General features: G+C 51.8%; 6 protein-coding genes across 6 annotated transcripts; 5 read left to right on the forward strand and 1 right to left on the reverse strand.

The window, feature by feature from the left end:
• Positions 1-18: 18 nt before the first annotated feature.
• On the reverse strand, positions 19-1,970 carry EsH8_IV_001164 (uncharacterized protein; the record flags this gene model as incomplete). The annotated part of the gene is made up of 6 exons (XM_083266054.1): positions 19-256; positions 318-538; positions 593-854; positions 922-1,149; positions 1,211-1,642; positions 1,720-1,970. 6 exons carry the CDS (start codon positions 1,968-1,970, stop codon positions 19-21), a joined length of 1,632 nt encoding a protein of 543 aa, XP_083124949.1.
• Positions 1,971-3,118: 1,148 nt separating this feature from the next.
• On the forward strand, positions 3,119-4,429 carry EsH8_IV_001165 (Gfo/Idh/MocA family oxidoreductase; the record flags this gene model as incomplete). The annotated part of the gene is made up of 1 exon (XM_083266055.1): positions 3,119-4,429. One exon carries the CDS (start codon positions 3,119-3,121, stop codon positions 4,427-4,429), a length of 1,311 nt encoding a protein of 436 aa, XP_083124950.1.
• Positions 4,430-5,416: 987 nt separating this feature from the next.
• Positions 5,417-7,072, forward strand: EsH8_IV_001166 (amidohydrolase; the record flags this gene model as incomplete). Its single annotated transcript, XM_083266056.1, has 1 exon — positions 5,417-7,072. The coding sequence occupies one exon, from the start codon at positions 5,417-5,419 to the stop codon at positions 7,070-7,072; it is 1,656 nt and encodes a 551-aa protein (XP_083124951.1).
• Positions 7,073-7,646: 574 nt separating this feature from the next.
• Positions 7,647-8,486, forward strand: EsH8_IV_001167 (uncharacterized protein; the record flags this gene model as incomplete). The annotated part of the gene is made up of 4 exons (XM_083266057.1): positions 7,647-7,964; positions 8,013-8,106; positions 8,171-8,250; positions 8,307-8,486. The coding sequence occupies 4 exons, from the start codon at positions 7,647-7,649 to the stop codon at positions 8,484-8,486; spliced, it is 672 nt and encodes a 223-aa protein (XP_083124952.1).
• Positions 8,487-10,097: 1,611 nt separating this feature from the next.
• Positions 10,098-13,053, forward strand: EsH8_IV_001168 (uncharacterized protein; the record flags this gene model as incomplete). Its single annotated transcript, XM_083266058.1, has 6 exons — positions 10,098-10,408; positions 10,462-10,957; positions 11,018-11,258; positions 12,068-12,078; positions 12,150-12,702; positions 12,767-13,053. 6 exons carry the CDS (start codon positions 10,098-10,100, stop codon positions 13,051-13,053), a joined length of 1,899 nt encoding a protein of 632 aa, XP_083124953.1.
• Positions 13,054-13,807: 754 nt separating this feature from the next.
• EsH8_IV_001169 (uncharacterized protein) lies at positions 13,808-15,966 on the forward strand (the record flags this gene model as incomplete). Its single annotated transcript, XM_083266059.1, has 3 exons — positions 13,808-14,627; positions 14,706-14,764; positions 15,463-15,966. The coding sequence occupies 3 exons, from the start codon at positions 13,808-13,810 to the stop codon at positions 15,964-15,966; spliced, it is 1,383 nt and encodes a 460-aa protein (XP_083124954.1).
• Between the last annotated feature and the right edge of the window lie 401 nt (positions 15,967-16,367).

Raw genomic sequence — 16,367 nt, forward strand, 5'->3', positions numbered from 1 at the left:
TATTAGTTGATCATGATCCTAGTAAACGAAGATGAAGTCTTCGTTCTTAAGATCCGTCATATCTTGCAGACCATGGTCCTCCTCGATAGCCCTGTGCTGCTGTTGTTGCAGATCACCCTCTAGCTCGACCGCTTTGCTTTCCTGCACATCCTTGTTTCGCATCATAGACTCGTCAACAATTTGGGTGCTCTTGCCGAGCGCTTCGCGGCGCTTGGCGTGTTGAACGTTGAGATACTTCAAGTAAATCGGGATAAGACTTGAAAGATTAGACAAGTTAGTACGGTGATTCAACCATGAACTCTGAAAGAATGACTTACACTCCCATGATAGCGACGAGGATGAACATGACGAGGTTGGAAATCAAGCCAGGGCGGTACACTGGAGCGTCGTCGACGGAGTACAGCAACGGCCCGATAATGTTACCCGTGCACATGCCGATGAAGACCACGGCCGAAGTAGTTTTCTTCTTGGTATCGCCAGCGGTGTTCTGGGCTTGCCAGGTATAAATGAGCGGCGTGATAGCAGCGAGACAAGAAACCTGGTAACAATGGTTAGTTACGGATGCATTATTCCAAGAAACAAATAACCATACCATGTAATATCCGAGGAGCAAGACACCCTTGTGCTGCCGCGGGACCGTAAGCATGAGGATTGTGCCGACGGCTGGGAAGACAGCGATTCCCGCAATCACGAGACCCTTTCGTTGGGTTCGAGTGGCGACCCAACCACTGCCCATAATGGCGACGATCTGGATGACACCAAAGGGGATATTGAATAAAATGGTGGTAAAGCTGTCGTAGCCGAACGACTGAACGATCAAGTTGCCGAAGGTGGAGATGCCGCCACTAGCGATTCTGTGAAATATGTTAATGTTTGATCCATTGAAATATTAGACAAGTGAGGAACATTGAGTTGACTCACGAAATGGCAATGACGAGGACAAACCAGCACCAGGTCTTGAGGTCGGTGAAAGTCTCCCACACGTGGTCCCAGCGCCAGACGCCGGATTGAATACCCATTTGGTTTGCTCTGAGACGCTCAACAGCGATGACCTTTTCTCTCTCCGTCAGGTACTTGGCTGACATGGGCGAGTCGGGCATCAAGGCAAGGACGATGAAGGAATAGGTCACAGTGAGCAGTCCACAGAACCTGTTAAAGCCAACGGGTCAGTTCGCGCTGGTCATATTTCGGCACCAATCACCCTACTCACAAGAAAATGATTTGGTACTTGTAGAGCCTGTCGCTCTCGATGTGACCCAGACCATAAGTAAACAAACTGCCGACAATGAACGTGAGGCCATTCATGGCGTTCCAGGAGCTGGTGACCAGCGTCTGCTCGCTTCTTCTCCACCAGGTTGTTGTGACGGCCAAACAAGACGGGGCGATCATGGCCTCGAAGGTACCGAGCATGAATCTGAGCCCGAGGAGAGAGCCGAAGTTGGTGCATGATGTCATGATGGCCAGCGAGGACCCCCATAGGAAGATGGCGGCGGCAATGACTTTGCCGTTGGGAAGCTTGACGAGGATCCAGGCGGCGGCGGGCTGCCAGACGAGTTGGGCGATATATAGGATGGAACCGAGCCACGAGTATTGTCTGCCGACGAGTTTGGCGTCCTCTTTGATTCCGAAGATGGATACATAGCTGTTGCCATGCGGTCAGTTTGTCTTTCCCGAAGTAGTTGGCCTACCAGGCATGAGATAGCACTAAAGGTAACTCACCTCAAGGAACTCTTGTCAAGCTGCTGGAAGAAATAAGCCCCCAGGATTAAAGGGAGAACGCGGAAATTGATCCTCTTCAGGACAGCCTTCTCCTCCTCGTAGGTGAACGAAGTGTCACCACCTCCATGGGCTGCCAGGAACTGGGCTGCCTTCTCCTGCAATGTTACCGGCGTTTGGGTATCGTTAACCGGCTCGATATTGTCGACGGCGGGAGGCACGGTCTGATTCGTCGCTGGGGCTTGAGAAGCCATGATGACGATACTTGGTCGGAAAGGATTGCCCTAAAAGTTTATTGTCGCCGAGGCCAACTTAGCCGTGCCAAGCTAATGATATTGATGGAGGGAACACTTGGCAGAGAATACTGCAGCAACCCGATTAAATCATATGGACAACAGAAGGTTAGTGCCGCTACAAGAGGACCAGGAACTCGTTCATTTTATCTGTCAAATGCCCCATGGACCCCCCTGTCCTACCCCAACATTTGGTTTCCTCACAGGCGGAGAAGCATCCTCACAGCCGAGGAGGAGGTGGAAGCCGAATCTGGAGAACCCAACGTCGATGGGCTCGGCAACGCCTGACTCCCTGGTTGCGTGTGTCGTCGTATGGTACGGTTACTGGGTTACACCCGGATATTAAGCCCTCTTGGCACGTTGGTTGCCGTTTGCTTGACAGAATCCAAGAGATGAGGATCAAATACCCGGTCGCAGCTGATCCACCCCATTGGAGGGAAAACTTCAGGCTGTATGCAAGACCGAGACATCAAGGGTGCTTGTCGAATCATGTTTCGGCTCAACGCCCGACAATGGCCCATTGCCGTGCGAGTCACGGAAACATTGCCGGCAGCGTCTGAGGAAGCGATCATCTACCAGGACGGGTTGGGGGGGGGGCGGGTGGCTGGCATAACCAAATCGGGACCGCCAACTGGAGGGTCGTCTCTCCTGTGAGCTGACGTTGCACCTTTCGTAGTATTCCCACTTCTTCCCCAAACTCTCTCCGCACGACACCCCGACATCCCCGACATTTCGAACCCCACCTGTGGGATTGCGAGCCCCGCAGTGTGGGGATGATGGTGCTGAGCCAGTGGCTCACTATTCGGGGCTTCAAACTGCCGTGCCTTGATGGTGGTCCCATTTTTGGCTAAACTCGGGGCATGGGATAGTGTTCGCCGAGATGTGCAATCGGGCCGGGGTATCGACTGTGAGATGCGGAGTCATGACGCGGTAGCGCGAGAACCCAAGCTCTCAATAACCTCGCTTTGCCCCCGGGTCGCCTCAGAAATGTGCTCTCAACTTGGTACTGTATTGCAGGGCTTTCTCCGAGCTCTAGGGACGTTGCAGCTGACCGCATATTACCCCGATACCCCCAAAATCGTGAACTGAACGGTCCCCAGACAGCAACAATGAGCGAAACAAACACCTCCCAGAAGAAGCGGTATGCCATCGTTGGCACCGGCGGCCGGTCGGGCTTCTTCTACACGGCGATAGCGCAGGATTACAGCAGCACGTCCGTCATTGTCGGCCTCTGCGACACCAACCAGACGCGCATGAACTATGCCAACTCCAGGCTCAAGGAGCTCGGCCACGGCGAGGTGCCGACGTACCTCGCCGCCAACTTTGACCAGATGATCAAGGACACCAAGCCGGACGAGGTCATCGTCACGACCGTGGACCGCACGCACAACATCTACATCGTGCGCGCGATGGAGCTGGGCTGCAACGTCGTCACCGAGAAGCCCATGACCATCGACGCGCCGAGGTGCCGCGAGATCTTCTCCGCGGTCGAGCGCACGGGGCAGAAGGTGCGGGTGACGTTCAACTACCGGTACGCGCCGCACAACACCAAGATCTTCGAGATCATCAAGTCGGGCGCCATCGGGACCGTCACGAGCGTGCACTTCGAGTGGATGCTCAACGAGAACCACGGCGCCGACTACTTCCGCCGCTGGCACCGCGACAAGCGCAACTCGGGCGGCCTCCTCGTGCACAAGTCGACGCACCACTTCGACCTCGTCAACTTCTGGCTGCAGACGCGGCCGCAGACGGTGTACGCGCAGGGCGACCTCAAGTTCTACGGCCGCGAGAACGCCGAGAAGCGGGGCGTGACAAAGTTCTATACCAGGGCGCACGGGAGCGAGGCGGCCAAGGGCGACCCGTTCGCGCTGCAGCTCGACGAGAACCCGCAGCTCAAGGCGATGTACCTGGACGCGGAGCACGAGGACAGCTACTACCGCGACCAGAGCGTGTTCGGTGACGGCATCAGCATCGAGGACACGATGAACCTGCTCATCCGATACCGGAACGGTGCGGTCATGACGTATTCGCTTACGGCGTACGCGCCTTGGGAGGGCTTCAGGGTCAACTTCAACGGCACCAAGGGCCGGCTCGAGGTCGAGGTTGTTGAGAAGAGCTACGTCAACTCTGGTGGTAGCCAGGCACTGGAGGGAGCCATCGAGAAGAGGACGATGCTGCTGCGGCCACTGTTTGGGCCTCCTCAGGAGATCGACCTTGGCGAGGCGAAGGGCGCTCATGGCGGCGGCGACCTTGTCCTGCTTAGGGATCTGTTTGGCGAGCCGGTTTCCGATGAGTACATGCGGGCGGCGAGTCACGTAGACGGCGCGGCATCGATCTTGACTGGTATTGCTGCGAACCGATCAATTGCCACGGGACAAGTCGTCAACGTGGATGATATTCTCGTAGTGCCGGAGAAATAAGAAGCACGACATGAGCAAACAATGAGAAATACAACAGATGATGATAGAATGACTATAGACGGTAATTTAAATAACATATTACGACACGTCCGCAAGTGCCATATATTAGGAAAACAAGTGACATCCAGCATGCATTACATGTAGACACTTGATGTCAATGTGCTTGGTTGTTCCTTACTCTTTCAGGCCTGCAGCCCCAAGCATCTGAACCACAGTTCTACATTTCTCTGCTCGCTTATACGATAGTTATTTTTAGGTCTGATATTGAGGACCGTGTTTCTATCACTGACTGGTACGGCTGCCGAGTTGACACAAAAGACAGCTAATGAATGCACTAGGACGGTTCGTGGACTGGCTATCTTTTCGTATGGAGTCGAAATGAGTTACCTTGCCTCATCGATAACACCTAAAGTATATGTCGGCTGGTGACCTCGAATGCTGTAGATAATCAAACAGGGACCACAAGCAGAATAGTATGGCTGCCTTCTAACCTTCCTTTTTTGTTTCTGGTCCCGGTATTGTACTTCCTGTCTTATTGGTTCTCGATTCCGAAGACCTTGGCAATAGCCGCTGTAAAAAATATTCCCTTCTAAAACCCTACAAAACCCAAGGATGAAGTCGGATCGCGAAGCGCGAAGCGCGAGAGCGTTAGGGTCATTCCCGGCGGTTTCCAGCCAGCCACGTGCGGATTCGGTGTGGTGCATCCTTCACCCCACCTTCACCGATCCTCCGAGATAGCAAAGATAGGGAGCGCTGGAAAGATGCCAGATCTGATCAGATCCTAGGTTCATGCCCCACCACGCCCCCAGCGGTTCGGGGCGCGCGCCGCCCACCTAGCTGCCCCTCATCATAAAGCCGATCGTACCCCTCCACAGCCACCTCGATCAACAACACCGCTCTGTACTACACACCAGGCGCAAATATCTCAACTGGTCCAGGTCGTGTTACGAATCGGCATATTTAATCAGAGCGTTCTTGCAGATAAGCATGGCAGAGGTCACAAATTCGGCGGCGGGCGCGGGGGAGCTCTTCGTGAACGGGCGCATCTTCCTCCACAGCGCCGATGCCGGCCTCGACACCCAGCCCGCGTTCGCAGAGAGCATGTTCGTCGCCGGCGGCCTCATCACCGATATTGGCACAACAGAAGAGCTCAAGGCGAAGAATGCATCGGAGGGGGTCACTACACACGATCTCCAGGGCAGGACAGTGTTGCCCGGCTTCATCGATGGGCACATCCACCTACTGCTCCTGGGCCAGTCGCTGCGCAAAGTGAGCCTCGAGCACTGCAAGTCCCTCGAGGACATCCGCGCGGCCATCAAGGAGTACGCCGTGGCGAACCCCGACGTCCCGCGCATCATGTGCAAGCTGTGGACGCACTCCATGACCCCCGACGGAGTCGACTCGAGCATGCTAGACGACCTCGACCCGCGGCCCATCTTTATCGACACCAAGGACCTGCACTCGACGTGGTGCAACACGGCCGGCGTCAAGGAGCTCGGCATCGAGAACATGCCCGATCCCTCGGGAGGCAAGATCCAGCGCGACGCCGACGGCAAGGCGACTGGTCTTCTGAGCGAGGCCGCGGTGCTTACCATCGTGTGGCCTCACCTGGCCCAGGTGGCGCCCAAGAGGGACAGGATGGATGCCATCAAGGCTGCAGTGCAGACGTACAACGCGTCGGGGTACACGGGTTTGATTGAGATGGCCATGGACGAGCCGGCGTGGGATGCCGTGTGCTCGCTGCGTGCCGAGGAACCAGATCTGCCAATGCGCATCCATGCGTACTGGCTCATCAGGCCGTCCGAATCCGAGGAGGACAGGTTCAAGCAGGTGGATCGGGCCATTGAGCTGCACGCCGAGCTTAACAAGGAGACATCGCCAGACTTGCGCATCGTGGGCATCAAGGTCATCACCGACGGCATAATCGACGCCTGCACTGCCCACCTGTCCGAGCCCTATGCCACAGTCGGGTCACCGCCTCCCTTCTGGAATGCGGAACAACTCGGTCCAGTGGTCAAGAGGGCTGACTCGGCCGGGCTGCAAATCGCCCTGCACGCCATTGGCGATGCCGCGATCAAGATGGCCGTGACAGCGCTGGAGACACATGCCACGCCCGGGCGCCGCCATCGACTGGAGCACATTGAGATGGCATCGCCCGAAGATGCGAAGCGCCTCGGAGAGCTGGGCCTGACTGCGTCGATCCAGCCCGTCCACGCAGACCCCGCGATCCTGCGGGAGTGGCCTCGGCTCATCGGTGAGGAACGCTGCGGGCGCGCGTTCGCCTATCGAGAGTTTGCCGATCACGGTGCGCTCCTCGCACTCGGGAGTGACAGTCCCACGGCGCCCTGGGCGCCGCTGCAAAACGCCTATGTGGCGACCACGCGCCGCTCAGCCAGGGAGCCGCAGTACGACGTGGTTGTCAACGAGCATTTCAAATTGGGCGTATGCGAGGCCATCACAGCTGGCGCATTCGGAACTGCAAAGAGCGTCTTTGCGGAAGATCGGATTGGGTCCTTGCAGGTCGGGAAACGAGCGGATTTCGTCGTCGCAGAGATGGACTGGACGCCGCAGGGCCTGCTGAAGGGTGAGATCAAGGCCACCTGGTTTGACGGGAGAAGGGTCTGGGCGTCTTCCGATGCATGAGAGCCAATGAGTTTTTTCGTGCAGAAAATAAGTATTTGTCCTCCTGCATGTCCAGTTATTTGTGAATGAAAGGGTCGCGGTGGCACGTTACCCCGAGTATAGTTTCATCCAATCTCGTGGTGTTTCCGGATTTGCAACAGCATGGCACTGGCCTCCCCCTCATAGGCCTTAGCTCCCACGCAATGCCCTGCCAGGAGAAGGCAGCAGATACCATCTTGGGGTTATGTCGCGCTGAAAGAAAAACAAAGTCGGAGCTCTGACCAGGATGCAGTGCTGGAATTGCCTTGGAAACTGGAGACGTGGGAAGCCGAATTTCCAAAACAAGCAGCGGGGTCCTGGTACTTCAGATGTCTGCGATACCAGCGACGCCCAAAGGGGCTATGGCAGCGGTCTTGCATCCCACATGGGCACCAGATGCCGCGGCTGTGATAATGGCATCGTCCCAGGCTCTGGACGACCAGTACAAGAAGGCGGCCATGGTCCCACGAACTTCTGCAGATCAGACTAGCCAATCTTCCCAAGTTCGCCACATCTCGAACACACGGACACCCACTCTCGCAGCCCTAAAGCCAAAATGCACCACCACATGAGCCTGTCGGCACTCGCTTGCCTTGTTCCTTTGGCCCTCGCCCAGATGCAGACATGCGCGCCGGTCAACATCATCGTGGCTCGGGGTAGTGTCGAGGCACAGGGTGCCGGTTTGCTCGGCAACATCGCAAACAATGCGTCGATGCAGATCCCCGGCTCCATCGTCACGCCGCTGGTCTACCCGGCTCAGCTCGATCCCTATCCTCCCTCCGTCGCGGCGGGAGTGACCAACATGACCATGCTTCTCAACCAGCAAGCGCAGCAATGCCCCGGCACAAAGATTGTTCTGATGGGATACTCTCAGGTAGGTGATTGTGTCCTGAAAAACACTACCGGAACTAACACAGGGCAGGGTGCGCAAGTTTCGCTCGACACCCTCTGCGGCACGTCAGACGGCCCCAACTTCAACGCAACAGTTGCGCAGGCGGGTGCGGTTGGCAGCAAGAGTGAGTCTCGGGCCTTCAGTCTGTCATTGGAGGACAGGACAATGTACTGATATGCCCGACATAGTCGCCGCCGTTGTTCTGTTTGGCGACCCAACATTTGTCGCCACCCAGCCCTTTGTCAGGGGCAGCAGCAAGAAGAATGGCGTGAGTATCCAGAATATGCCGCCGCGTTCCCAACAGTGTAGCTGACAGCTTCCAAGATCTTCCCGCGCCAAGACCTGTCGCAATGCCAGGCCCTTACGAGCAAGTTCGCGTCGTTTTGCGACGACAACGATCTGTTCTGCGCCTCGGGCTCGAACTTGACCGTGCATCTTGGCTACTTCCAGAACCCGCAGTACATCGCCATGGCGTCGTCGTTCATCGTGCAAAACACCCGGTAAAAGGGTTGCGATGGTCTGTCGACCGAGAGCTGGAGGCTCGGCGACGTGTGTTGGCAGGAGGGTTTCGTTGTGATGGTAATGATTTCGCGGTTATGGAACTTGGCATTGGCGGAAAGCATCCGGTCTTGATGATCGACACATGGAGTTTGTGGGCAACATACACTGGCTGTAGCGTAGTGGTTTTTCTTTTTCTTATTGATATCAGGCTTTCGAGCCAGTCTTAACAACAAATGATTTATTTCTGGACATACGTTAGGGGGGAGCTTTCAGATCAGTGTTTCGTCACCGAGGACCTTGATGGCCGAAATTGGGTGACTAGTAAGCAATCTGCGGCTCACCGGTGCCTGAAATGGGTCAGTGGTTAAAGGGTCCGTGCAAGTGGCACTCACCTTTCACTTTACCTTTCACTCACCGAAACCAAAGAACACCGGATCCCATTCAGATCTAACGTCGTTTTTAGCTCTCTGCCTTCGCCGTGTTCCACGTAGTTGGGAACATAGACACTCAATGACAACGGCACTGGCTTTCATGTCAAACAGCGGTTTCAGAGTGTCGATATTCTTTGGTTTGCAGACGCATTTGAAATATAGACGTGTGAACGACAAGAAATAGTGTGAGATAATTGGCCCAACAAAAGGAAGGAGCTACAACAATTTTTATTCGGCTCTGTATTCACAATTTCAGCCAGGTAGTCTTCAAAAGCTGTCTCAAGTCAATAAGGTCATTCTCAAACACCAGCTACTGCTTCGTAATCATTCGAGGTTCATTTGGCAGCTTGGGAAGGCACTACGCAACATCCACGACACTTTACCTTCCTCTACTTCAACTGCAAAGCTCGGAAAGCCCTCCCGGATGCGAGCTCTTGCCCAAAGTCTTCTGCCTTCAGCACCTGCCTTTTTGTTTATCAGAAAGCTTGGGTTTCGGGCCTTACTTCTTCCTCTCTTCTCTTCTCTTCTCCACTTCAACTCTCACATACCTAGGTACATCACGTCACCCTCTTCCCATCAACAACACTTAAGAACAAAAACAAGTTACTTCAATTCGTTTCGTCCCTAAAACCATTTCTGGGACTTTCATTTGCCCTGAAACTCGCTCTTCCCACTCCAGGACCATCTCAGAACTCAACAACAAGAACAGTTCCATTGCTATCTCGACATATACACACAGTCGACACAGTCGAGTTACTTTATCTAAACAAGTAAGAGTCTCATCTCAATTCCTGAATATCAATCTCATAGGCTTTCACATATCCTAAACTTTTTCTTGCTTCCCCAAACCTTCTCTATTTCATATCACCTGCTCTTTTACTCTTATTTTTCTTATTTTGCTTTCACTTCAATTGAACTTTCCTCAGTGAGAAATCGTGAGAAAGCCCCCTCGTTCTCTCTCACTCTATATTCGAAATTTGTTTCGTGATTCAAGTCTGCTTAATTCCCTTCCCCATTCTACACCTTCTATTTACACTGTTCCGCGAAAAGAATTCCAGACTAAATCCTTCCTTTCTTAGCCATATCGAACACCAAAATGAGCCTTTTCGCAAACCGTTGGGCTGTGAAGGCTGAGCACGATGAAGATACCAGGCTAGTTTCTGTCCCTACAGAGCAGTCACAGATGGCCACTCCAAAAGTTCCCCTGGGCTTTTCGTATTTTCAAAAGATGAAGAATTTCAAAGACCCCGAAACTTGGGAGGAATTTACGCAACAGGTCCTGCCGATTCTGGACGAGGTTGAGGCAGTCTGTAAGAGCATAGTATCCTCGCAGAAGCTTCAATCTCAGCTCAAGATCGCTGCATCTCATTGGTTACAAATGATTTGCGATATCCGTGGTCGCGCCAACCGCATTGATCAGACAGTCATCGGCGTTCTGGGTAACACTGGCGATGGCAAAAGCTCAACCATTAACGCGCTTTTGGATGAAGAGAGGTAAGTCCAACCAGGTCCTGCCTTTGGGGGAAAGTTTAGCTAATCAGTACCAGCTTACTTCCTACAAACTGCATGCGTGCCTGCACGGCTGTTGTCACTGAGGTGTCATATAACAACGATACGGATGAAGAAAATCCTTACCGAGCTGAGGTTGAGTTCATCTCACGCGACACGTGGGTACGTGAGGTCGATAACCTTCTCAAGGATTTCGTCACGGATGGAAGCATTGATATGGAACATATGGATCCGAAGAGTGATGCTGCCAAATCGCTTGCAAAGATCCAGGCGGTGTATTCAGAGTTGGAGGTTGAAGTGCTTGCGGATAGCACCTCGTTACAGCTGGTTGAACATCCAAATGTTCGTCAGGTCCTGGGTACGACCAAGGTCATGAAAGCTCCTACGGCGCAAGATCTCCGCGACCAGATTGAACCATACGTCGACTCCAAAAACAAGGACGACGATACAGCGGCTTATTGGCCGTTGGTGAAGGTTGTTAGGATCTTCACCAAAGCAAAAGTTCTTGCTAACGGCGTGACGATCGTCGATCTCGTAGGTTACCCCATGAGCTATTCCAACATACAAAGACTACCACTAATACATTTGATACAGCCTGGACACCAAGATTGGGATGCGGCAAGAGCTGCTATTGCATCAGAGTACATGAAGTCATGCTCCGGCATATGGATTGTTGCTCCAATCAACAGAGCTGTTGATAACAAGACTGCCAAAGACCTCATGAGCGATTCTATCAAGCAACAGCTCAAGCTTGATGGTGCATTTTCGACTCTCACCGTCATATGCTCCAAGACTGATGATATTTCTCTCAACTCGGCAATGGAATCCTTGAAAGGTAAACTTGACTGTGATACCATGAAGGCCTGGAAGGATGCTCAAGGCTACGAGCGGCGCATAAGGAGCCTTGAAAAGGAACTCATTATACTTCGCCGTCGGCATCACACCTCTCGCGAGCCCAGCAACGAGTGCGCTAAAGAACGACTAGCCAAAAGAGCCAGAACCGAGCCTCCAAAGAAACTTTCTGAAACCATGGCATCTCAAGATAGTGCAGAACTGCAAAACACTACGGACGGGACCTTGACCCAGCTTGAACAAAAAAGCCAAGAGTTGGCTGATTTGAAGTTGGGAAAGAAGCAACTCTTGAACGAAATTCATTCAAAGTGCATTCATAAGCGAAATAATCTTTCCAGGGAAGCCGTGAAGCAACATCTTGCCAAAGGCTTCAAGGAGTGAGAAACCTCCTTAGTAGCGATAATGTGGTTCTAGCTAACGAGTGCAGGCTTGACCGAAAAGAAGCGATGAACCGTCCGGGACCTATCCACGCTGAGAGAGAGGTTCATGACTATGACGAAATTTCCCAACAGACTCCCGTGTTCTGCACCAGCAGTCAGGTATACATGAAAATGCGAGGCTTTGTGATGAGCGAAGATGACTCAACTCCCGGATACATATCAGAAGAAGACACAGAAATACCTCAACTGCAAATACATGCTCAGAATCTGACAGAGAATCTTCGCATTGGCAAGCACAAGGAGGTGTTGAGCGGCATTTGCCAAGTCCTCAACTCGATCGTCATCTGGGCCCAGAATGAAAAAGGATCATCTGCAAGCATTGACATAGAAACATTGAAAACTATGTTTACAGTGTTCGAAGCGGTAAGCTTATTCAACCCAGTCATCCTTCCACAGCTCTCGCATAAACAAACCGACTAACTAACCTTTTTCAGAAATTCTCGGCAGATGTCGAAGACTATATTGACAAACTGCATAATACAATGCAGATCAAAGTCTACGATGAGTTGGGTCGCCTGGTTAGTCTCGCTAATGCTCAGGCAGAGGGCATCGCCCTCGATTGGACGTCAGGAAGAATACATTGGGGAACTCTCAAAGCAACCTTCCGCCGCAACGGTGTGTTCAAGGAATTTAACATGAACGAAGAGCTTCTTATGCCCATCAAACGAAACATTACAGAGATTTGGGGGAAGTTCTTTCAACTGGAAGTTCCTGTTATAATGGACCTTTTCTCCGTCGCGGCCACGCAAAGACTGACATCATTCCACGAGGACATCGTAAAAAAGCTTGGCGATCACGACTATGAGCAACTTCAGGCTTCTGAACAGCTTGAGCGTCAACTCAAGCTTCACAGAGACAAGATTATGCAGTCTGCTGCCCAAAATCGAGCTGATATTGAGCAAGCGCAGAAAGATGCCAGTCGAGCGTTCATGCCCGCTATTGTTAACTCCATGACCCCAGGCTACCAAGAGTGTGCTGCAATCAAAGGTAAGATCAGAAAATTGATTTAGAAGACGTCGAAGTTGCCACTGACATTTTAATTTGAAAATAGGAAAGCGCTCAATCACAAGATCACGTGGCATTATCGAGCTTCACCTCCTTAACCACAAGTCCAAAATGTTTCGCGATGCAACCGCTAACGTCAAGCGCATTCTCAAGGAGGGTCTGAAGCTTATCGAAGAGAACACGACTTCCCAGATTAAAACCGTCAGTGCAACCATGCAGAATGACTACATTATGGCACTTTCAGAGAGCCATAAGACGGCAAGTCGCGTGGAGACCTCGTTCAAGACTTCAATGATTGAAGTCTTAGAGAGAGCTGAAGCCCACTTCAAGTAAGCAAGTGCCCAAGAAAGGAGGATGGAATATCGGATTGGTACTTAGAAAAATGGATAAGCATTACCGGCGATAATTTTAATACATAGCAATAAACTTGATTTTCTTGTTATGGGTAAGGACTTGGAGCTAAAGGCGAAGCAATAGTTAAACTAACTGACTTATACAATGTGCCTAATGCAATTGTGAAATCTTTCCAACAGATAGGATAGGCCGTTCAGGCGTTGTTGCAGTCTACCAGAAGAAATATCAAGTGTAACGGAGGACAGGAGAAGAGACGTGACTTCACGGATAAAGAGAAGCAGAGTATCTACGCCTCATTATGTTACTGTCAAAGGGGGGCCGAGGGGCATTTCATCTTCCAAAAAGACGTGATAGCATTCCAGGGTACTCTAGTTTTTACAGTAAATTACACACTCAACATGACAAGGTCAGGTTTAAATTTGGCCATTGTGTTTGCAGCCCCATTTTGTCTTCGGCATGTAATAGGATATTTCATCAATAGTTCCAGGCAAACAATTAATGGGATCATTTGTAGGCGTTTAGTGTCTGACATAAGCTTACATAGGCCCGAATGAGCGGCTATTATGAACAGGGGGAGGAATATCACTCTCTGATTCGACATGTTTTGCTTACCTGTCGGATGTCTTGTTATGACCAGCTCCCTCAAAATCCTTCATTATTGGCACTTCCATCCTTCAATCTTCTTGCTGAAACCTTCAGAGCATAGAAAATTCATCTTAAACATAATCGCGACATGGCGCCCGCATCATCGGAAAAGGATCCCCAAGCCGCGGATCCTGTGGACAGGGAATACTACGACCGCAAGGACAAGCCTCTCCCTTCAGATCCGGTGCTCCGAACCTATGTTGAGGCAGTCCTTAAAGATGGCTACGTTATTATTCCCAACGCCTTCACCGAAGCAGAAGCCGTTGAGGCCATTGCCGAAATTGATAGGCTGCACGGCAAAGATGCCAGGACCGGCTTGCACGCTTTTGATGGCTTCAAGACGAACCGCATTCTGTCACTCCTGGGAAAGACGCGCGTGTTTGACAAGTTCTGTTTGATCCCGCAGGTCCTTGCGCTCAATGACTATTTCTTGGAAAAGGACTACCTCTTCTACATAATGGAGACGATCGTCATCAACCCCGGCGAGAAGAACCAGGTCCTGCATCACGACGACGGCGTGACACACCTGCCGCGCCCCCGCCCTCCGGTTACCGCCGCAACAATGATTGTACTCGACGATTATACCGAGACGAACGGCGCCACAAGGATCATTCCTGGGTCGCATCTCTGGGCAAGCGATCGAGTCGGCGAGGAACACGAAGCGATCCCCGCACTCTGCCCCAGGGGAAGTGTGATTTACTTCTTGGGGACAACATGGCATTCCGGTGGTGCCAACCGGAGCGAAAAGCCGAGGTATGCGGCGACTATTCAGTACTGCCAGCCGTATATCCGGCCCCTCGAGAACCTGATGTTCGGCATCGACCCTAGAAGGGTCCTTTCAGGGGAGATCCCAAAAAAGATTGTCGACATGATGGGCTATCGCACTGCGATCCCGTTCGTCGGCTATGGTAGGTTACAGCATCAATAGCTTGGTTCTCTGGCCTTTGCTTGTTGGGTTGCTTTGCTAACGGTATATGCAACTTTAGTTGATGGGCTGAACCCGCGAAAAGCTGCAAGACGCCTCATACGCTGGATCCAGGGACCAGTAGACCTTAACCCCCCAACATTTGCGAGTGAAGAGGGAGAAAAGGAAGCACACGTGCTTAGCAAACTTTGAGACGTCATTGCGGAATGATCTACACTATTATATGTCCGTTCATGTCTTTTGCTAGTCCGAATCAAGAGTGCCATCGAAAAATAAGACAAAATTTCCGTTTCTCAGAATGGAGACCCTCACCAATTTTGCTCGTATTGCGGTTTGAACTCAAAAGTATTAATAAAAGATTGGTTCCTCGCTAACAAGAAAGGACCACTCACCTACAACCCTAGTACTTGCGAAGCCCCACTAGTAATAGAAGTTGGCCACGGGAAACAAAGCTGTTGAGAAAGGCTGAACAAACTGGATCACAGGCAATTAAAAATTGATGCAGCTTATATTAAAAGAAGCCTTCTATTTCAGCTATTAAGTTCTGGTGACTTAGCATTTGCGCAAACCCCTACATATCTTCGAGACAGCAATCAGAAAATGAGCTGCTGAACTCCAACGCACAGATTACAGAGGGCAGAAGAAGCCAACCCCATTTGTCAGGGTCATGAGTCGGGTATGGACCGGTGACATTTTGAGAAATGAAGCATAGCATTTTGAGCCGTGATAGCCGTCTATTCCTTGATGCATTTAAGGATCTCTGTTGCACCTGTTTGGATGCTGGTTATTGCGCCGTACCACTCTGACTTCGAAACCAGTCAATTCCTCACAACATCACTACCCTTACATTTATATTCTCAACCTTTCACATAATAGAAATGCGTGTCGACGTTCTTGTAGTCTTTGCGTCCCTCCTCGGCTCTTCAACTGCCCTGCGAAGAGGTTGCAAGCGGACAACTGCTTCAAACAGTGGCGAGGGCTGGTACTACACCACATCCATCGACAACATCAACAACGTCGCAGCCGACTTCTGCACTTCTCCCAATGTCATCAGGTCGTGGAACAACATCAAGGGCAACCTCCCTGTCGGCATTAACATCAAGGTTCCCTGCCGTGCGAATGCTGGCCGCCAGCGAGACTGCAGGAAGAACACGCCCACCGACGGCGCGTACGTTATCGTCTCAGGCGACACGCTGAACAGCATCGCCTACGACTTCTGCACCAACGCGGACAATCTGCAGTCCAAGAACTCCAAGATCATCGCCAACAAAGACGTCATCTTCCCCAAGCAAATCATCCAGGTTCCGTGCGGCTGGAACTAAATTGGAAGCTCTGGGCGGGAGCCTGGCTAGCGTGTTGATGGAGCACTGGAGGCAGGGCCGCTGCATCAATCGATCAACACAAAGATGGCCGCGCGCGGGTTTAGCCCCGGTACTGCTTTGGAGATGGCCTACCAGAACTGGTACATTTAGTTGTGCGTCAATAATTCTTAATAACTTTTTGAAACGTGCAATTACCAGTTCATGAAGGGCATAACTTGAGGACATGTCTATGATGAACTTCTTGGAAAGAAAGAGACAATCGCTGTGCAGTCGGAAATGTCAAGAGATATCTAAAATGGGCCAGACCGCCGAAAAATGGCTGCCCAAATTTTGGTACACTACCTTCACGTAACTTAATAACGCTTTCTCTCCCACAATAAGAACCCACAAGTACTTTACGT

This window comes from Colletotrichum jinshuiense, chromosome 4, assembly GCF_051148585.1.
Source record: "Colletotrichum jinshuiense chromosome 4, complete sequence".
NCBI classification, from domain to species: Eukaryota; Fungi; Ascomycota; class Sordariomycetes; order Glomerellales; family Glomerellaceae; genus Colletotrichum; species Colletotrichum jinshuiense.